The sequence below is a fragment of the Macrotis lagotis genome, chromosome 3 (assembly GCF_037893015.1).
Source record: "Macrotis lagotis isolate mMagLag1 chromosome 3, bilby.v1.9.chrom.fasta, whole genome shotgun sequence".
In the NCBI taxonomy this organism is placed as follows: domain Eukaryota; kingdom Metazoa; phylum Chordata; class Mammalia; order Peramelemorphia; family Peramelidae; genus Macrotis; species Macrotis lagotis.
This window is the reverse complement of record NC_133660.1, coordinates 123347145-123364073: the sequence shown is the minus strand read 5'-3', so window position 1 is coordinate 123364073 and position 16929 is coordinate 123347145. Positions and strand designations below refer to the sequence as shown.

At 39.5% G+C, this 16929-nt stretch overlaps 1 protein-coding gene across 7 annotated transcripts in view; it reads right to left on the bottom strand.

The window, feature by feature from the left end:
• ZNF827 (zinc finger protein 827) overlaps positions 1–1899 on the bottom strand; it is a 249568-nt gene extending 247669 nt beyond the window's left edge. For 3 of the 7 annotated variants that reach the window (XM_074229201.1, XM_074229200.1, XM_074229199.1), the window contains exon 1: positions 1322–1896. In XM_074229201.1, coding sequence (XP_074085302.1) covers positions 1322–1364 — 43 coding nt within the window. In that variant the 5' untranslated portion in view covers positions 1365–1896. Of the gene's footprint in view, positions 1–1321 lie in introns of all 7 variants that reach the window. The other 4 variants (XM_074229196.1, XM_074229197.1, XM_074229198.1 and 1 more) reach the window with 4 other exon arrangements.
• Between the last annotated feature and the right edge of the window lie 15030 nt (positions 1900–16929).

Below are 16929 nucleotides of genomic sequence, written 5' to 3'. Positions count from 1 at the left end.
TCCTTCACTTTTAGCATCTCCTAGCACTTAAATGCAAAAGCCAAGAAAGATGGGGGGGGGGAGTTGGGAAGAGGAGAAAGCCAGGGATGGAGGGGCGCGAGTGGGGGGAAGTTACAGTGTTTCAAAGAAAAGGGGAGGGGGAGGAAGGGCGGGAGGGGGAAGGGGGGGCCGGGTCGTGTCAGGGAGGGGAGTGTGTGGCCGCCTCGCCCGCAGGCGCTGGAGGTTGGGATGCACTTTAGTCCTGGACTCTGCTCCAGCCTGGGGCGGGGGGGGGGGGGGGGGGGGGCGCAGCACTAAAAGCCCGACTCCAGGCAGGCTCAGTCTGATCCGACTGACCCTGCATTTTATTGCGGCCAGGATCCCTGCCTCCCTCGGCACCCCCGCCTCCCCTCCTCCTTCCACCGGGCTCTGCTCTGCAGGGACCTGGCGTGCCACGATCCGCCGGGTTCGCTCCCCCCCGGCCCCTCCGGCTGCGCCCACCACCTACCACCTTCACCCCTGGCACCAGCCAGACCTCCGCGCCCCCCCCCCCAACCTTAGGCAGCCACCCCCACCCCTGCCACCTCCACCTCCGGCCACACACCGCCACAGCAGCCGCCCCGGCGGGGTGTGTGTGCCTCTGTGTGCGCGGGGTGCCCCCACACCCTCTCCAGCCGCCCTCCCCCTGACTCCCTTCTTCCTCCTCCTCCTCCTCCTGCCGCCGCCGCCCGCGGCTCCGGGGCCGACCAACCCAGGCGCAACCTTTAGCCGGAGACGGACCTCGCGATTGATTCTGTACCAGACGAGACCGACCGCGCTGCTGCCCCCCCCTCCACCCCCCCAGCGCCATCCCTGCCCCCTGCCCCCCTCTGCGCTCCGCCCTGCCCCAGCGCCCCGAGACCCTAGGCACCCGCGAGAGACACCAGGAATTTTTTTTAAAGACTCCAACCTTTCCCACCCCCCCCCCAAAGAAAGAATGCCCCCTCCTCCGGCATCCACAGGGCTCCCCCTTCCTGCTCTTGCCCCCTCCCACCCGCTACCCGGGGCCAGGAGGGGCAGAGAGAAGGGAAAAGGGGGGGGGGGGGGGGAGAACACGATCGCCAGGGGAAAAAAAAAAGAGGGGGGCGAGAGAAAGAAAAAAAGAGAGAATAGAAAGGGCACAGGGCTGATCATCACCAACATGGCTGCCTCAGCACAGACCTAAGAGAGGAATAACCCAGGCTGTGTCTTTGTCAGCTTCACCTCTGTAACCCTAAACTAATGCAGAAAACAACGGAGGAGGCTGCAGAGGGGAGGGGGGGCAGAAAATGGCACGGGAGGAGGTGGGGAAGGGATGACTTACGTGAGGGTAGGCGCTTGGGCTGCTCCTGCTTCCTCCTGGGCATTTTCCCCCTTTTCTCACATTCTCCTCCTTGGGTAATGGGAGATCAAATAAAAGCCCCGTGGGGGCACCGAGGCAGACCCGGGCAGCGGCGGGCGAGGCAGGCAGGGAGCCGGGAGAGAGCAAGAGCAGAGCAGGGGGAATCCCTTCTCGCAGACCTGGCCAGTGGCTTGAAGCTGGTCTCCTGAAGCCAGAAGAGGGGTTTTCTTCTTTTCTTTCTTTTTTTTTTCCTTTCCAACCTCTCCCCACCTCCTCCTTTTTTTTTTTTTTGGTCGTGCACCTGGCTTGTCCCCGATCGTATAGATTCTTCAATGGATCTGCTTAGTGGTGTCTGTGTGTGTGTATGTGTGGGTCCTATGCCTGTGTGTTATGTGTGGGGTAGATAATGAGCCCTGGTGCGGCGGTGTCTATGGCCGCTCTCTGTGTGTCTCCAAGCCCCTAACACTAATGCTGGGGATCAAAGGGCAGCAGCGGCAGCAGCCGAGCTCACAGCTCACAGCTCACAGCTCGCTCTCGCTCTCGCTCTCTCTCTCTCTCTCTCTCTCTCTCTCTCTCTCTCTCTCCCCTCTCCTTTCTCTCCTCTTCTCTCTCTCTCTCTCTCTCTCTCTCTCTCTCTCTCTCTCTCTCTCTCTCTCTCTCTCTCTCCCTCTCTCTCTCTCTCTCTCCTCTCTCTCTAGCATAGGCTGAGAGGGAGAAAGAGGGCGAAAGCAAGAAGCACACTCACACACACACACACTCACATACACTCACACACACTCACTCATGATCTCGGAGGCAGAGCAAAGAGGAAGGTGCCCCCCAGGCTCCCAGGGCGTACTTAGACACCGATTTGCAAGCGCCCTGCTGAAAAGAACGAGGGGTAAGGAGGTGCTTGCGGGGGTAGGATGTGCTTCTGATTTATCCCGCTATTCACCGATCTGAAAGGAGAAGAAAAAAAGTTTTCCCCCCCACTCTTTTATTTAAAACAACGATTAATTCATTCTTACTAGTACAGTTTTTTTTAAAAATAGAAATTGATTTTTTTTCTCTCTAACTTAGGTCTATAAAACTACCAGATACATTGCCTTTCCCAATATTTGAGGATCTTGGCATCCCTGAAAAAATCGCCATAAAATTCTTGGGGTTACCACCTTTCACCCACCCTAAAAAAAACCGCAGTAAAAAAAATAATAAAATTAAGGAAAAACAAAATAGATGGTGAAATAAATCACTATGTGGCCAGGATAAGTGTCCAGTTTTGAAATCCCCAGTGGAGTTAAAAACTGAAAAATGCTGCCCAAATGGAAATTATAAGTCCTTGACAAAGGGGAAAAATAAGATTAGGTCACCCCTAATGGCTGCTTTAACTGCTACATGATAGTTCTACAGAGCACACAGCAATCCTGACTTGGGAAATTTACTTTTTTTCCTGTTCTAATGCAGGTATAGGAAGCTATACCCTGAAGCAATTCCAGAGTGCATTATGAACCCAATATAGCAGTTTTCATTAACTGATACATACTTTCATTACTTTACAAATCACATATCTTTCTTCAAAGACAGACATAAAGGGGAAAAAGAGAAAAGAACTGGGTCTCACCAAGGCACAAAAGGCACTTGGTGAAAGGGAAGTGTTCTCTTTGTGACTTGCAGTCATTTGGATAAAAGTTCACTCAGAGGTTGTTAATGATTTAAACTCCAAAACCTGGTACTACAATTGAAGTAAAACGTTGGAGAAGAGTTGTTTCATAAAACTCCCTTTGTGAGGGGAAACTTTGAACTTAGTAGAATACATAATCTGTCGTGAGTCAGATGTGACTAAAAAAAATAAGGTGCATTATTTAGCTATATATTCCTTTTTTGATTTTTTCTCTGACTCATCATCTCATTATGTTAAATATTTTCCTACCAACTTTGAAAGAGTCACTTCATCAAAGTAGCTACACTCAGTGTGTATGCTGTCATTAAAAAGCTAATCTATAACCATAAAGGGGTAACTAATACCTTTCTGAGATAGCAGTTTAATTCACACAATTACAGTAGTTAATAAGAGTCATGAGTTAAAAACTGTACACATCATTGTAAAAATAGCAAGGACTTGATATTGAGTATTTTATTAGAGCCTCTACATCCAGAATACTTCCCCAAAAGATGTTTCCCAGTGAGAATAAAATTTCCATATAAATTCTCACTTATAACTTCCCAGTGCCTGGTACTTACCAGTGATGAATCTGTATTCCTTGATCCTTCCTTGAGTATACTTGCTTGAACATGCTCCAAAGACACCTCTAAAGGTAGTTGTTTTAAATAAGACATAGTCATTTGATCAGTCCTAGGTTGGTGGTTGATCTAAGAAACTTGACAATTGGGCTTTCTTGCATTATCATTGGAGATAGAAAGACAGAGAATACAAGAATAATTCAACCAGCTATAACTTTAAGAGTCCTCAGTTCCCCTTATCCTGAAATGAATGTACAAATGCTAATCAGAGTCCTTCTGTTGCCTATATGTGAACCCATTGGCTCAAGTCAGTAGATCCTTTCTGCCCAATACATTGTAAACAGAATGATGCCAGCAGTTTAGCCCTGAACCTTTGGAAGCCTTGGCTAGAATGTTGAAAATTATACCATCCTATCTTGACATTTGAATTCATATTTGCCCCATTTACTTCTAGCCTTTGCAAAGCCTAGTATACCATATTTGAAGAGATGCTTTTATCTATTGAAATTAAGTCTCCTAGATGAAAGAGAAATTTAAGATGGCGTTAAATTTCTCCTTTCTTTAAAATGACATGTATGTCCCTGGGGGCCCTTTAGATTCCTTCAAGAAAGATACTGTAAATTCTAAATTACCTAGGTGTGGATAGTCAACAACATCCTATCTAATTCTTGACTACTTCTTCAGCTATTAATTAATTTATAGCCAGAGAATGATAGGTAGTTTTCATAATAGATGAATCCAGATTTTAAAGGCAAATCTGTTGAAAACAACTAAGTTGCATCTCAACGCCAAACATGGATACTTGCTGTTTTGGAAAGAATACTGAAGAAAATTAGTTTTACATTCTGCCTTGAAACAACTGATTGAACTGGTAGCTATCAGACCTTAGATTAACCATCTGACCTCTATGAACCTCAGGTTCCTTATCTTTAAAATGAGAGGACAAATCCTTACACAGAATGATGCCTTGGATAGAATGCTGATATTGGAATCACAGGACTTGAATTCATAGCCTAATTCTGCCACCTGTGTGAACTTGAAGAAATCACTCACCTTCCTAGGCCTCAGTTTCCTCTTGTGTAAAATAAAAAGGTTGAACTAGATAACCTCCATAGTCCATCCCAGCTCTAAATTTATGATCTAACCACCTGACTTACAGTATTGTTATAGGGAGAATGCTTTATAAATCTTAAAGTGCTAGAATAATAGGAGTTATTCAATTCAATTGAACAATGATTCATTAAATATCTCCCATGCTTCAGGCAATGGGTTAGGTCCTAGGAATAAAAAAAAAATTAAATAGTCCCTCCCCTCACCTACATTCTGTTCATGGGAAGCAATATGTATATTAAGTACAAAGTATATGCAAGGTATTTGAGAGAGAAGAGGACTTAGGAAGACTCTAGAAGCTGAAGTAATCCAGTTAGACTTCAGGTAGGAAGCAGCTCTTGCAATGGACATTAGAGTTAAAGATTCTAGAAGGTAGAGGGAATGCATTCCAGGCATTGGGAATTGAGTGGAGAAATGAGAAGAGTGAGTATTTAAGTGGATTCTGTTTGATTTCTGCATATAGACTACAATGAAAGTATGCCTTACCGTATTGTGTGTGTGTGTGTGTGTGTGTGTGTGTGTGTATAAAATCTGAATGTATGAGTATGTATATATATATATATGTATATATATATATCAGTTATTTAGGTTTTCTAAATGTTGTATATTGATATATATATACATATATGTGTTCTATATCCATATGGATATGTGGATATCTCTGTGTGTATGTGTTTGTGTGTCTGTATTTGTGATTTTTGGAAAACTTCCCATATAACAGAAATAATGTGTATATATGAGTGCCTGTGTGTAAGTGTGTGTGTATGTGTGTGTGTGTGCACATATCTTTACCCAAAAGAATACTACAAAAAAGAGAGTTCCAAAAAAATAGCACAGTCTGTAAAGTTGCTACCTAAACAACCTGCTACACAGGAATAAATATTGTTCTGAGAGTAAGCAAGGAAGAGGAGAAAGGAAGGCACCAGTTTCCCTTGAAGATCTATTTTGTCAAGGGAAAGGAGACTTTTCAGATTTTTGCTTGGGGTTCTAGAATCTAGGAATCACAGAATAGCTAATGGATAGAGAGCCCTTCCTCAGAGTCATGAAGACCTGAGTTCAAGTCTTGCCTCTGAATTTAATATCTCAGTGCTCTGCTATTCAGTTTAAGAACTCTTTAAGACTATAAATTGCAGAAAAGATGTTGACTTGGCTCAGTAAAGGGAGCATTCCCATTCAAAATTTTGAATGTCTGGGAAATCTTAGTTACTATAGTATCTCTACCTTATCCCAAAATCTAAACAAAACAGGATAGGGTCCCCACAGGATTTAAAAATTGACAGTTGTTGCTCTGGGGATGCTTCCTGATAACTCCATGAACTTCAATCTAACTAGAGCAAAGTAGGCCTGGATGGTGGGAAGATCTGGGCCTCCCATCAATGAGATGGTTTGAAGTACTGGCCTTGGAGAGGACCTAATTTGGGGCTCCAAGTTGTATCAGAAGTCCATGGGAAACTGATCCCTATGGAACAGAAGCCCTGTTGAATCCATCCTTTGATGTTTCCCAATCACAAATCCAAAAAAACAAAAACAAAACATCCAGGGACTTTGTCATTTTTTGTTACATCTGAATTTCCTCCTTTTTTTTCCTCTTTACTTTTGCTACTTTAAGGTTTACAAAATGTTTTTCTCCCAGCAATCCTGTGAAGTCAAGAATATGTGTCTTATTCCCATTTTATAAATGGAAAGAAAGGCAAAGTTCTGAGTGCCTGAGAGATTTCCTAAGGTCACATGAGAAAGTGATAGAGATAGATTTGAACTTGTGTGCTGTAGCACTGAAGTCAGTGCTCTCTCCACTGTCCTGCATAGAATCCAAAAAGATTATTTATTTTATATTACCTTGTTATGTTATATCATGTTATTATATAAAACATTATTATTATAATACATAAAGACAATAGATTATCTTCTTTCTTCTTTTGTTTCTACCTCTACTTCTTTTTCTTCTACATCTCTCTACCTCTCTCTATTTTTCCCATCTCTTAAAAACAATTTCTGTCTCTGTTAACTGTGTGTGGCTTTTACACTATTTGAATGACCTGTATATGTGATTTCATGGTTGTGGTGAATATTGGTATGGAAACTCTTTTCACTGTTATAAATAGGCAATGTGCTTCCTGAGGGCTCTGACTCTATCATCATATAAGTAGCATGTCTTTCTGACTCCAAGGTTAGTATCCTATAGCCCTATGCATTATTCTCACAATGTATATATAAAAGGATTTGTGTGGGATGTATTTAGTAGCCAGGATACCCTCCTCTCGTATATGGAACACTCAGAATTGCTACCTTAAGTTCAAGGTACTCTCTGAGTTCATATCCATTCAAAAGGAGGATTCAGGAACTCCTACCAGTGCATTTCTTTCTTTTTTTAGTTAGCCAGAAGAAGCATTATAAATGAATTCATTAAGTTATTCTTTAAGTTAACAATTCAAATTATATATGAAATTCAAAACAAAGGCATTTTCCTCAATATAAATAGTAAGATTTGAAAAAGAACATTTTCTTCCCTTCCAACTCCATAATCTTAGGGCATACTATTCCACAAATATATGCACCATGAAGGGAGAAAATTGAGCATACCTAGGGATCCTGATGTTTGAGGGACTCATATGTAAGAAGTATCGTGAAGGGACAACCCGGAGCACCAGGGAGATGTCTTTGGCAATATTATTATATTACTGATCTGAGATGGTAGAGTCTGCTCCAGGATGCACAGCACATTCATGCTGGTCTTTGCTGAGTGAGACTGTGGTTGTACCTCAACTACTGGGCCCTAGTCTCTTCTACTATTTTCTGGGCTCATCTTGGTTAGGTTAGACAAAACATCAATCTGTTAGACTATAATGGCTCTTCCTGAATCTTAGTCATGATTCAGGCTAAGGTGAACAGCTCTTTATTTAGAACCTCTACCCAGCTAAGAAAACCAGGCAGAAAAGAGAACAAAGCCTTCCATTTCAGAGAGGTGGCTAATTTGGGGGTAGAGTCTCCATAATATCTTCTTGGACTTTGCTATAAATGAATCTGAGCCAAGAGCAAAAGGTAAGCTAGGGACATCGGGTCAGAGTTTTCCCCTCATATGGCTGGCATTCCTGTCTTTGATGTGCATACCTGTCAGCAGCAAAGTCTGGTTGCTTTGCCACAGTATTTGGGTCAATAAAAAAGTCTTGGCTCTGGAGTTAGGAAGACCTGAGTTCAAGTTTGACTTTTGACATTGACTCTGTGACCATGAGCTAGTTACATAATTAACCTCTCTATGTCCCAGACAATACTAATAATACAAGTTATGGTTGAATAGTTGATGCACATTCATGGTGGGAGCTTCTAGAGTAGAGTTCCTGGATCCAAGTGGACTATCTAGTCCCAACAATCAATGAAGTCAAATTAGGCTGTTTGCTGACCATGACTTTTCATCCTCTACCTTCATGTCTTTTAAGTGTCTGGAATGTGCTCCCTCTTATTCTCTACCTCTTAGACCCCCCCCAAGGTTCCTCCAAAATGCAGCTCATCTACATAAAGCCTTTCTAGATGAGACCCCAATTTCACTATACATACCATATACATCCAAATCCATTTGCATTTATTTGCTTATTCCTCAACAGTACTCTTTGATTTTGTCTTTGTAAAATCAATGGTTCCTATGATAGCATAGGAAGCAATCTATTAAACAATACATATTTATTAAACACCAACTATGCTCAGGCACTCTGCTAAGCAAGGAGTATACAAATACAGAAACAAGGTATGTTTTCATGCCTCTATATATGGACCAGACCTAGGGTCTCATTGGTAAAAGAAAACTCCATGAGGAAACTCTCTCTTGGCCTTTCTTCTGTGATTTAGAGTTGAGGATAGCTATCTGAGAACTCAAGTGATTTGTCCAAGGTCAGGGGTGTGTCAGAGGTGGGCCTTGATCCCCACTCTTCCTGACTCACACCTAGGTTCTTTAGTCTGTGTAGGGCAGCATGTTGATTCAGTAAATGGAGGGCTAGACTTTGAAATCAAGAAGACTAAAGTCCTGAGTTCTAATCCCATCTCAGATGCTTACTAACCTCTTTCAGCTTCAATTTTCTCATTTGTAAAATGGGATGATAATAATAATATCTACCTTGCAGGTTTGTTGTATCACATGAAATAATATGTATAGTACATTAAAGATATGTTATTAGTATTCCAGTGTTGCCTTTCTTATATATGTATATATATTTATATAATATATATATATATATATATGTATATAGCCAAATACATGCATACACATATCCTAAGGATGATTACCCTGATAGATTCCCTCTAAGGTTCAAGTTCCAGAACAACAGGGTTTGTTCACCCCTTGGCCTCTCTCTTGAGTTTAATTTGTTAGAAATGATGATTTAGATAAAAGGCAAGGCTCTCTTTTCTGAAAAGGAACACTGGCCATAGCCTACCCTACCCTGTGGTCCTCCAAAAAAAGCAAAGAACACAGCTATTCCCCAGAATGGTTCCTTTGGGACTGGGCTGCTTGTCTTAGCTGTGGCCTCAAGCTTGCAATAGGGCAAGGATACTCTCAACTCCCAAGCATTCCAAGCTTTAACAGAACCAACATGCTAAGGCTGGCACTATTTTGGAGATCATGAGTGAATGTCACAAAATAGTCTTTTTGATGTCTGGCCTCTGTCCTTGCTTGGGTCAGCAGTTCCTGAAAACAATAGCAAACTTTGATATAATGCTTTAAAGTTTTGCAGAATGCTATTCACATTTTCACATCTGATTCTGTTTATTTCTTGTGATGAGAATCTATAATATCATTTAAGTGATGATGATTTTGAGGGGGCATGATTTATTTATGTATTCTTAACAGACTAATCCTCCATTCAAGCTTCCTCTGCTGCTCCAGCAGGTCATATAGGTGAACCTGGGTTCCCAGAACCTATGCCCAAAGAAAGTAAGTCTGATGGAGCCTGCCAAACTAGAAATACTTCAAGTATTTTCTAAATTCCTCAAATTAGCTAAAGTTTAGGAGGATCAACATCAGCTTGAGTGGAGGGTGATGTTTTACTTGGTCATAGAATCTCTCAAAGATCCCCAAGTATAAAGTACCAAGGGATTTTGATTGGTATGGATAGGGAATATATCCCAGCTAACAAAATTACATGTCCTGACTAATAGATGACAAATGATGTTAATCTGGGACCTGATAGGTTTGTCATAATTTAAATCAATGTTGTCTTCATTATAGCAAAAGTTTATATCAGAGTCAAACATAGCACCCTCTAGCTGCTTCTAGCTAGGGACTCATAAACACTTGAGTGTGTCCTGAATCAGACTAAAATATAACTGGAAAATATTTAACCAAATCAACAAAAATACAACAGAAAACAGATGATATTAATATGCAGTTTTCAAAGTCTAAATGAAATCTGGAGGGGTCCTGTTAAATAATTTTTTAACTCCCTATTAAAATAAAACACAAATTCCTTTTCTCCTCCTCCCTTTCCCTAACTTATTTAATGTTATTATTATTATTAACTTATTATTTTACTTTTCCATCTTTATTTCCCAGAGAAATATGTCTTCAGGACACGATTCCTTGATCTTTCTTATCCACTTTTAGTTTCTTTTTTTTTTTAGGTTTTTTTGCAAGGCAAATGGGGTTAAGTGGCTTGCCCAAGGCCACACAGCTAGGTAATTATTGTCTTCGACCAGATTTGAACCCAGGTACTCCTGACTCCAGGGCCAGTGCTTTATCCACTGCACCACCTAGCCGCCCCCCACCCTTAGTTTCATGCCTTTGTGAAAGCCATAGCTTGTGTGTGTAGAATGGACTATTCCATATCTCTGCCTGCCAAAATCCATGTCTTTCTTATGTAAGGAGAAAATAATTCCCTGGATTACCCCCTTACATTATATGTCAAACTCAAGTCCTTCTTTCTTCCATGAATCCATCCCTGCTCTAGCTACTGGAAATGATCTCTCATTTTAAATTTCTTTTGGTTCTTTGTCTGGATCCTAAATTCACTTATTTTGCCTTGTAGAATTCCATTGGATACATATATTGTTCACCCCATTAAGGTGTTTGGCAATGGGGACTATATCCTTCCTCTTTGCATTGCCAGTCTTAATTGAGTACTTTCCATAATATAGTAAGCATTTAATTAATGTTTGTTATAGGGAATTGTGTTGAAAAATAAGTATACATAAAGCCCAACTTGTACAATAATTATTCAAGTTCTAGTGAGCTAAGGCTAAAATCCATCTACCTTTGTGGAGAGAGCTTTTTGTTTGTTTGATTTGTTTGTTGCTGTTGTTTATTGAATATTATTAAGTCATGTGATGCATTCCTTTCAATTTATCAAACTGTCAAAAAAATCTTTAAATGTGTACATAGTCAAATAGCATTTTTGGTAAATAGACAAGGAATGAACAAGGAAACTAAACTCCTATGCATTTCCTCCCATTTTTCTTTCTCCATCTGTCTTCTGCACCACTGGTTCCTCATCTGACTTCCCCATTCCAATTTGTAAAGGCAACTATATGGCACAGTGGATAGAGCCCTGGAGCTGGACTCAGGAAAAGCCTTGGGTTCAAATTGTACCCCAGACATTTAATATCTTCATGACTCTATATGATTTCTTTATGCCTCAGTTTCTTCATTTTTACAATGATATATACCTTACAGGATTGTTGTGAGGATCAAATGAGATAATATTTGTAAAGTATTTTGTAAGTCTTAAAGCATTGTATAAATATTAACCATTGTTATTATTATTATTATTATTATTATTATTATTATTATAGCTATTTCTCTTCAGTTTCAGGCTTGCTAGCAAACCTTGAAATCTATCACCATTACTTAAAAAAAAAACCCCATACATTTTTTAGGCACGAATTTGCCTAATATTTTTGCAGAATATTTTGTCCCCAACTGGTGTGCATGGTTTTTGACATGGTCTATTTAGGATAGATAGATAGACATGGTTACAATATGACATTTTTCTATACTTTATTTCTGAGTAGGAAATTTATAGATGATGATGTTCGTCCTTTATTCTCAAAGAAGACCTTGATATCAGGGAGGTGATACTTTGAACAAGAACAGATTTGAGAGAGAAGGTGCTATGCTAACTCATCAGCTTCACTTTTCTCCTCCAGAAAAATCTGGGTTCAATTGCCAGTTATGAATCATGAAAACTGGAGATGGCTCTAGATGTGAGGCAATCAGTGATAAATGACTTGCCCAAGGTCACACAGCTAGTAAGAATGAAATGTTTGAGGCTGAAGATTCAAACTCCCATTCTCCAGGGAAGGAAACTACTTAAAAACAGAGATTTTTTTAAAGTGGGAGAAACCAACAATGGGACAAGAAAAGATCGACATTTTCTTATCCCTTCCTTTTTCTTTACACTCACTGTTTCTTTTGATCCTCTAACAGTCTTATAATGAAGGTGATCTGTGTATTATTATTCCTATTTTACAAATTAGGAAATAGGTCAAAGGAGGTTAAATGATTTCCTCAAGGTCACCCACTGGCAAGTAGGATTCAAATCTGGTTCTATCAGGCTCCAAGTCCTATTTTCTTTCTATTATGCTTCCATCCCCCCACCCCCCCCACACACAGAAGATTTGGATTTCATTTCCATCTCTGCCACTGATGAAGTCTCTCTGATTCCCCCCCCCCGCCTCAGTTTCCTTTTTTTAATAGAATCAGAGAGTTGTACTAAATGTTCCTTCTAGTTCTAACATTTTAGGGATTTTATTTAGATAAGCATCAATTGATTTGTGCCAGAATACACACCCAGTCCATTTAGTTGCTAGTTCCAGTGATTAACCATGATATACCTTTTCACTGAACCACAAATATTTCATATAAGAAATCAAATGGTAATGATCTAGACATTATATTATTCATTCTATTATTCTATTTTCCTTTCTTCAGTCACTTAAACTTACATTTCATCATTTCTAAAAGAAAGAAAAATTGAAAACTCCAAGCTAAAGAAATTATATTCCAGCTAGAAGAAATCTCAAGGACCATTCAATCCAAACTGAGAAACTGAGGCACAAAGAAGGAATATGTCCTGCTCAATGTTTCAGAGACAGTGACAGAACCTGGACCAGAAAGTGCCAGAAAGTAGTTCTCCTGAATCCAGTGCTCTTTCAATATGTGTTATGCAATTTAAAGATTAAAATTTAAACAATAAGGATGTATATTTGTGCATACTGATGGCTTTGAACAATCCAATTCTGCAAACTAAAATTAAAATGTCAATCAAATTTCTATATATTAACATATAAATATAAGTGACTAAGTTTTTAAAAATAGTTTATATTGTAAAAATTCATTTGGATATAATATTGTTTTACTGGTCTCTGGAAAGTTTTTAAATATGAATGATAGATATGAGAGAAAACAGGAAAATAAAATTTTCAAAGAAAATCTCATTTATTTCATTAGCCTTATTTAATTTAAATTCATAAATAAAATAACTTATTTCATTTAAATTCATAAATTAAAATCATTTATTCAATAAGTATAACATTATGCTCAATTTTGTAATAGAATAATATTTGACAATTTAGAAACAGAAAGCAGTTTTTAAAAAATTTGGATACAAAGCCAACACAGAAACCTGTATCACATGTATCAGAATAGTTTTAAAAGCAATATACAAAATCCATTCCCTAAAGCGTTTCTCTTAGAATATGTATTTAGCGAACTAAATAAGTTTATTGTTGCATAATCTGGGATTCAGGAGTCACAATCCTAACTCTTCTACCACTAGTTAAGGAACTAACAGCCATATAGGGACCTGATTTCATGATGGTTCAATTTGCCAAAGAATAGAATGAAACATATTGGCAAATACAGACTCTAAACACAGCCTGACTTCGCTGGGAATTGTCCTGCAAATGTTTGCAGCTGTTTATAAAAGGGACAGTGTTAAAAAGGTTGTTACATTAATGCAAATTTATCACTGTTACTAGAAAAACAGCTTCTATTTCTTAAGCACCTATTATTTATTTGCAGGACATTGTGCCCATAATTGGGTGAGATTGTTTATTCATCCTACAGGAAGGACAGACAACTTAGAGACAATCTGACAATCTTCTGTACTCTTATTTCTGAGTAGACAGTAGATAGTAGGAGAAAGGAGTTGCTTGAAAACAGATTTTTTATAAACTACTTAATCAAAATAGATGGCAGGGACAAAATGGATACCTAATAGACCCATATACCTGGGATCTAATCTACTACTGGTGCAAGAGGCCCTTCAATAAACAAAACCTGGACAAATGGATTAACAAGTCATTATGGAGTTAAACTACTATAGAGGACTCATACATAGAAATTTGATTATGTAGAGATATCATTGAGGGAAGGCTTCTTTTGCATGCTACTCATTCCCATAGATACAATACATGGGGTTGACTGTAATACAATACTTATAAAAAAAATCATGAAAAGCAGCCATAATGAATTCATAATAGCTACATTTAAATTCCTGAATGCCAACAGTCAATGGTTCTAGAAATTTAGGAGACCAGGAGATGCAAATTTCATTTATACCAGGTTGCAGCTCTAGAGAAAGATAAGGTTACAGGCTATAATTTCAATATATTGTAACTATTTTAAGATTTACTTGACCCCTGATTTTCTAGATTGATTTTGCAATCCTGCTCAAATGCAATTTTCTTTCTCTTCCCTATCTACACCCTTGCAGAGTCAGACTTTCTCACTGGTTTTCTCCTACTGTCTTTCATATGTTTCTTACTCAGAAATAAGAATACAGAAGATTGTCAGATTGTCACTAAGTTGTCAGTCCCTCTTCTAGGATGAATAAATAATCTTCCCCCAGTTTGGGGCACAATGTTCTGCAAACAATAGGTGCTTAAGAAATGTATTACATACATACATACATATATACATATATACATATTATATATATACATATATAATATTTCCCTAGAACCTACATCCCTAGAATGTAGACTTTGTAGACAGAAGCCTTTTCTTTTTGTCTTTGTATCTTCAGCCCCTAGTTCATAGTAGGTTGAATTGTTTTTCTGAAATCGTGCCTTCCTGTCTCACCTATGTTGAAAGGCCACCTATGTTGGAAGGCCACCTGCCATTCACTAAACAGTTCTAGTTCTAGTTCTGATCCGTTCAGAAGTTTTAACCTGCTTTGTCTATCTGACTTGCACCAATTTGCTTCTCCCTAGACAGAGTTCCTGGGGACTCATCATATTGATGCTGACTTAGTATTGACATGCTTGATCACTTGTCCACCTTACTGTAGCACAGAGCTCCTGAATTCCAGTTGATCCCGAGGACCAGTCTCATTCTTCCCCAGCAGCAGGGACTAGAGGTGTGCCCCTGGCCTTGAATTGTGGAAATGAATCTTTATCTGCTTGTAGAGAGAAATTTTATTGAACTTACAAATAGAACCAGTGTACCACTACATAACTGTGCTCCCTCACTCCAAATCTACATTTTTTTTAGGTTTTTGCAAGTTAAATGGGGTTAAGTGGCTTGCCCAAGGCCACACAGCTAGGTAATTATTAAGTGTCTGAGAGCAGATTTGAACCCAGGTACTCCTGACTCCAGGGCCGGTGCTTTATCCACTGCGCCACCTAGCCACCTAGCCACCCCTCTACACTGTTTTCTAAAGAAAACTAAATCGAAATATATTCTTGGTAAAGACAAAGAAGCAAGGTTAATAATTTGCTTTTATAAAAAAAAAATAGTTCCAGGAGATTCAAAACAGAACTTTTAAAACAATTAATTTTGTTGGCATTTTTCTGAGGAGGCAGGATATATATCTTTCTTTCTTACGTTGCTGGGGGGGGGGGGTGGAGAAACAGAGGCACTAAGAGCTAAGAATTTGCCCAAGGCCACAATATGAGACCATATTTGCCTAGGGCTACAGATGAGAGTAAAGTCGAAATTCAAATAAGAAGACTGGTGTATCACTTCAACAATAGCTAGGGACCCCAGGCAGACTAAAGCCTTATGAATAGATGGGTCGGGCAATGTGCTCCAGAAACACAAGCTTTGATCTAACAGAAAAGTGGTCAGTTCAGAGACCCCTGGAAATAATCTGTCACCAGTTCCCTGAATGTCAAATTCAAGGAATCCTAATGGAAAATCCCAAATAGTTCTCAACTATTCCATTGTCTATTTAGAGCAAAGCCATCTTTAAATATGGCTAGAGGACAACCACAAAGAGACATAAATGAAAATCTCTTTTGAATTAGCATACTACCTCATTTTGCACACTACTATGCGATCATTTTAGTTAGAGCCCTTCATCACAATGTTCCTGGAAGGCTGATATTATTATCATTCAAATTAAATTAAAGCAGAGATGCATAGGGTTACCAAGAACTATGGTCACAGGAAGCAAGACTTTGTGAAAGTGTTAAACAGCTTCAAGCATGATGCAGAACACAAAGTCTTCATAGTAATGCTGTTGATTGGTTGATAAAAGAAAATAGCAGAATTGGTGTAAATGGTTTGCTTTCAGATATTCACCATAGTTGAACTGTGACCTTCAGGGTGCTATACTATATCAGTTCCAAATCCAGAGGCAGAATGGGACTGTGGAAAGAAAAATAGCTCTAGAGTTAGATAATCTGAGATAAAATCCCACCTCTGATTCCATGTGACCATGGGACAGCCATATAACCTCTTTGGGTCTCAGTTTCCTGATCTGTTAAATGAGGAAGGTGGATTAGATGACTGCTAAGGTCCCTTACAGTTCGGTATCTATGATTCCATGGCCAAGGTTGAATTGGAAAGTCATTTTTTTAAATTGGATAAGACTATATAGTACAGGTAGTTTGGCTTTGGGGCTCTTATGGAAACTTTGAAGATTGGAGGTTGGACCTTTTAGGGATGATTTGCTTTGGAGATGCTTCTAGTCATGTAGTGATTCAGTGGCTAAAAGAACCTGTTGCGTTTGTATGACATAGAAAACCTTGAGTGACCTTTGATCCTCTGTCTGCCACAGAGTGGAACGAAGAGATAGAATGATATATCAGATAAAAGGTGAAAGCTTCTGAGAGCCTTTCTCTTCTATTTTCCAGGTGGAATCATGTAACTAAAATGCATTGTGAAGGTTGGAGGACTGGCTGGCCCTTCCTAATCCTAGTATCATGGCAATTGATCTAACCAGAATTGGGAGTCTCTTCACTAGGTAAACCCACACCTGGACCTTTGACTGCCTTTTCTGATTTGCAATTTCTTTTTTTGAGAAAGCAAATGAACATTCACCTCAAGGTGA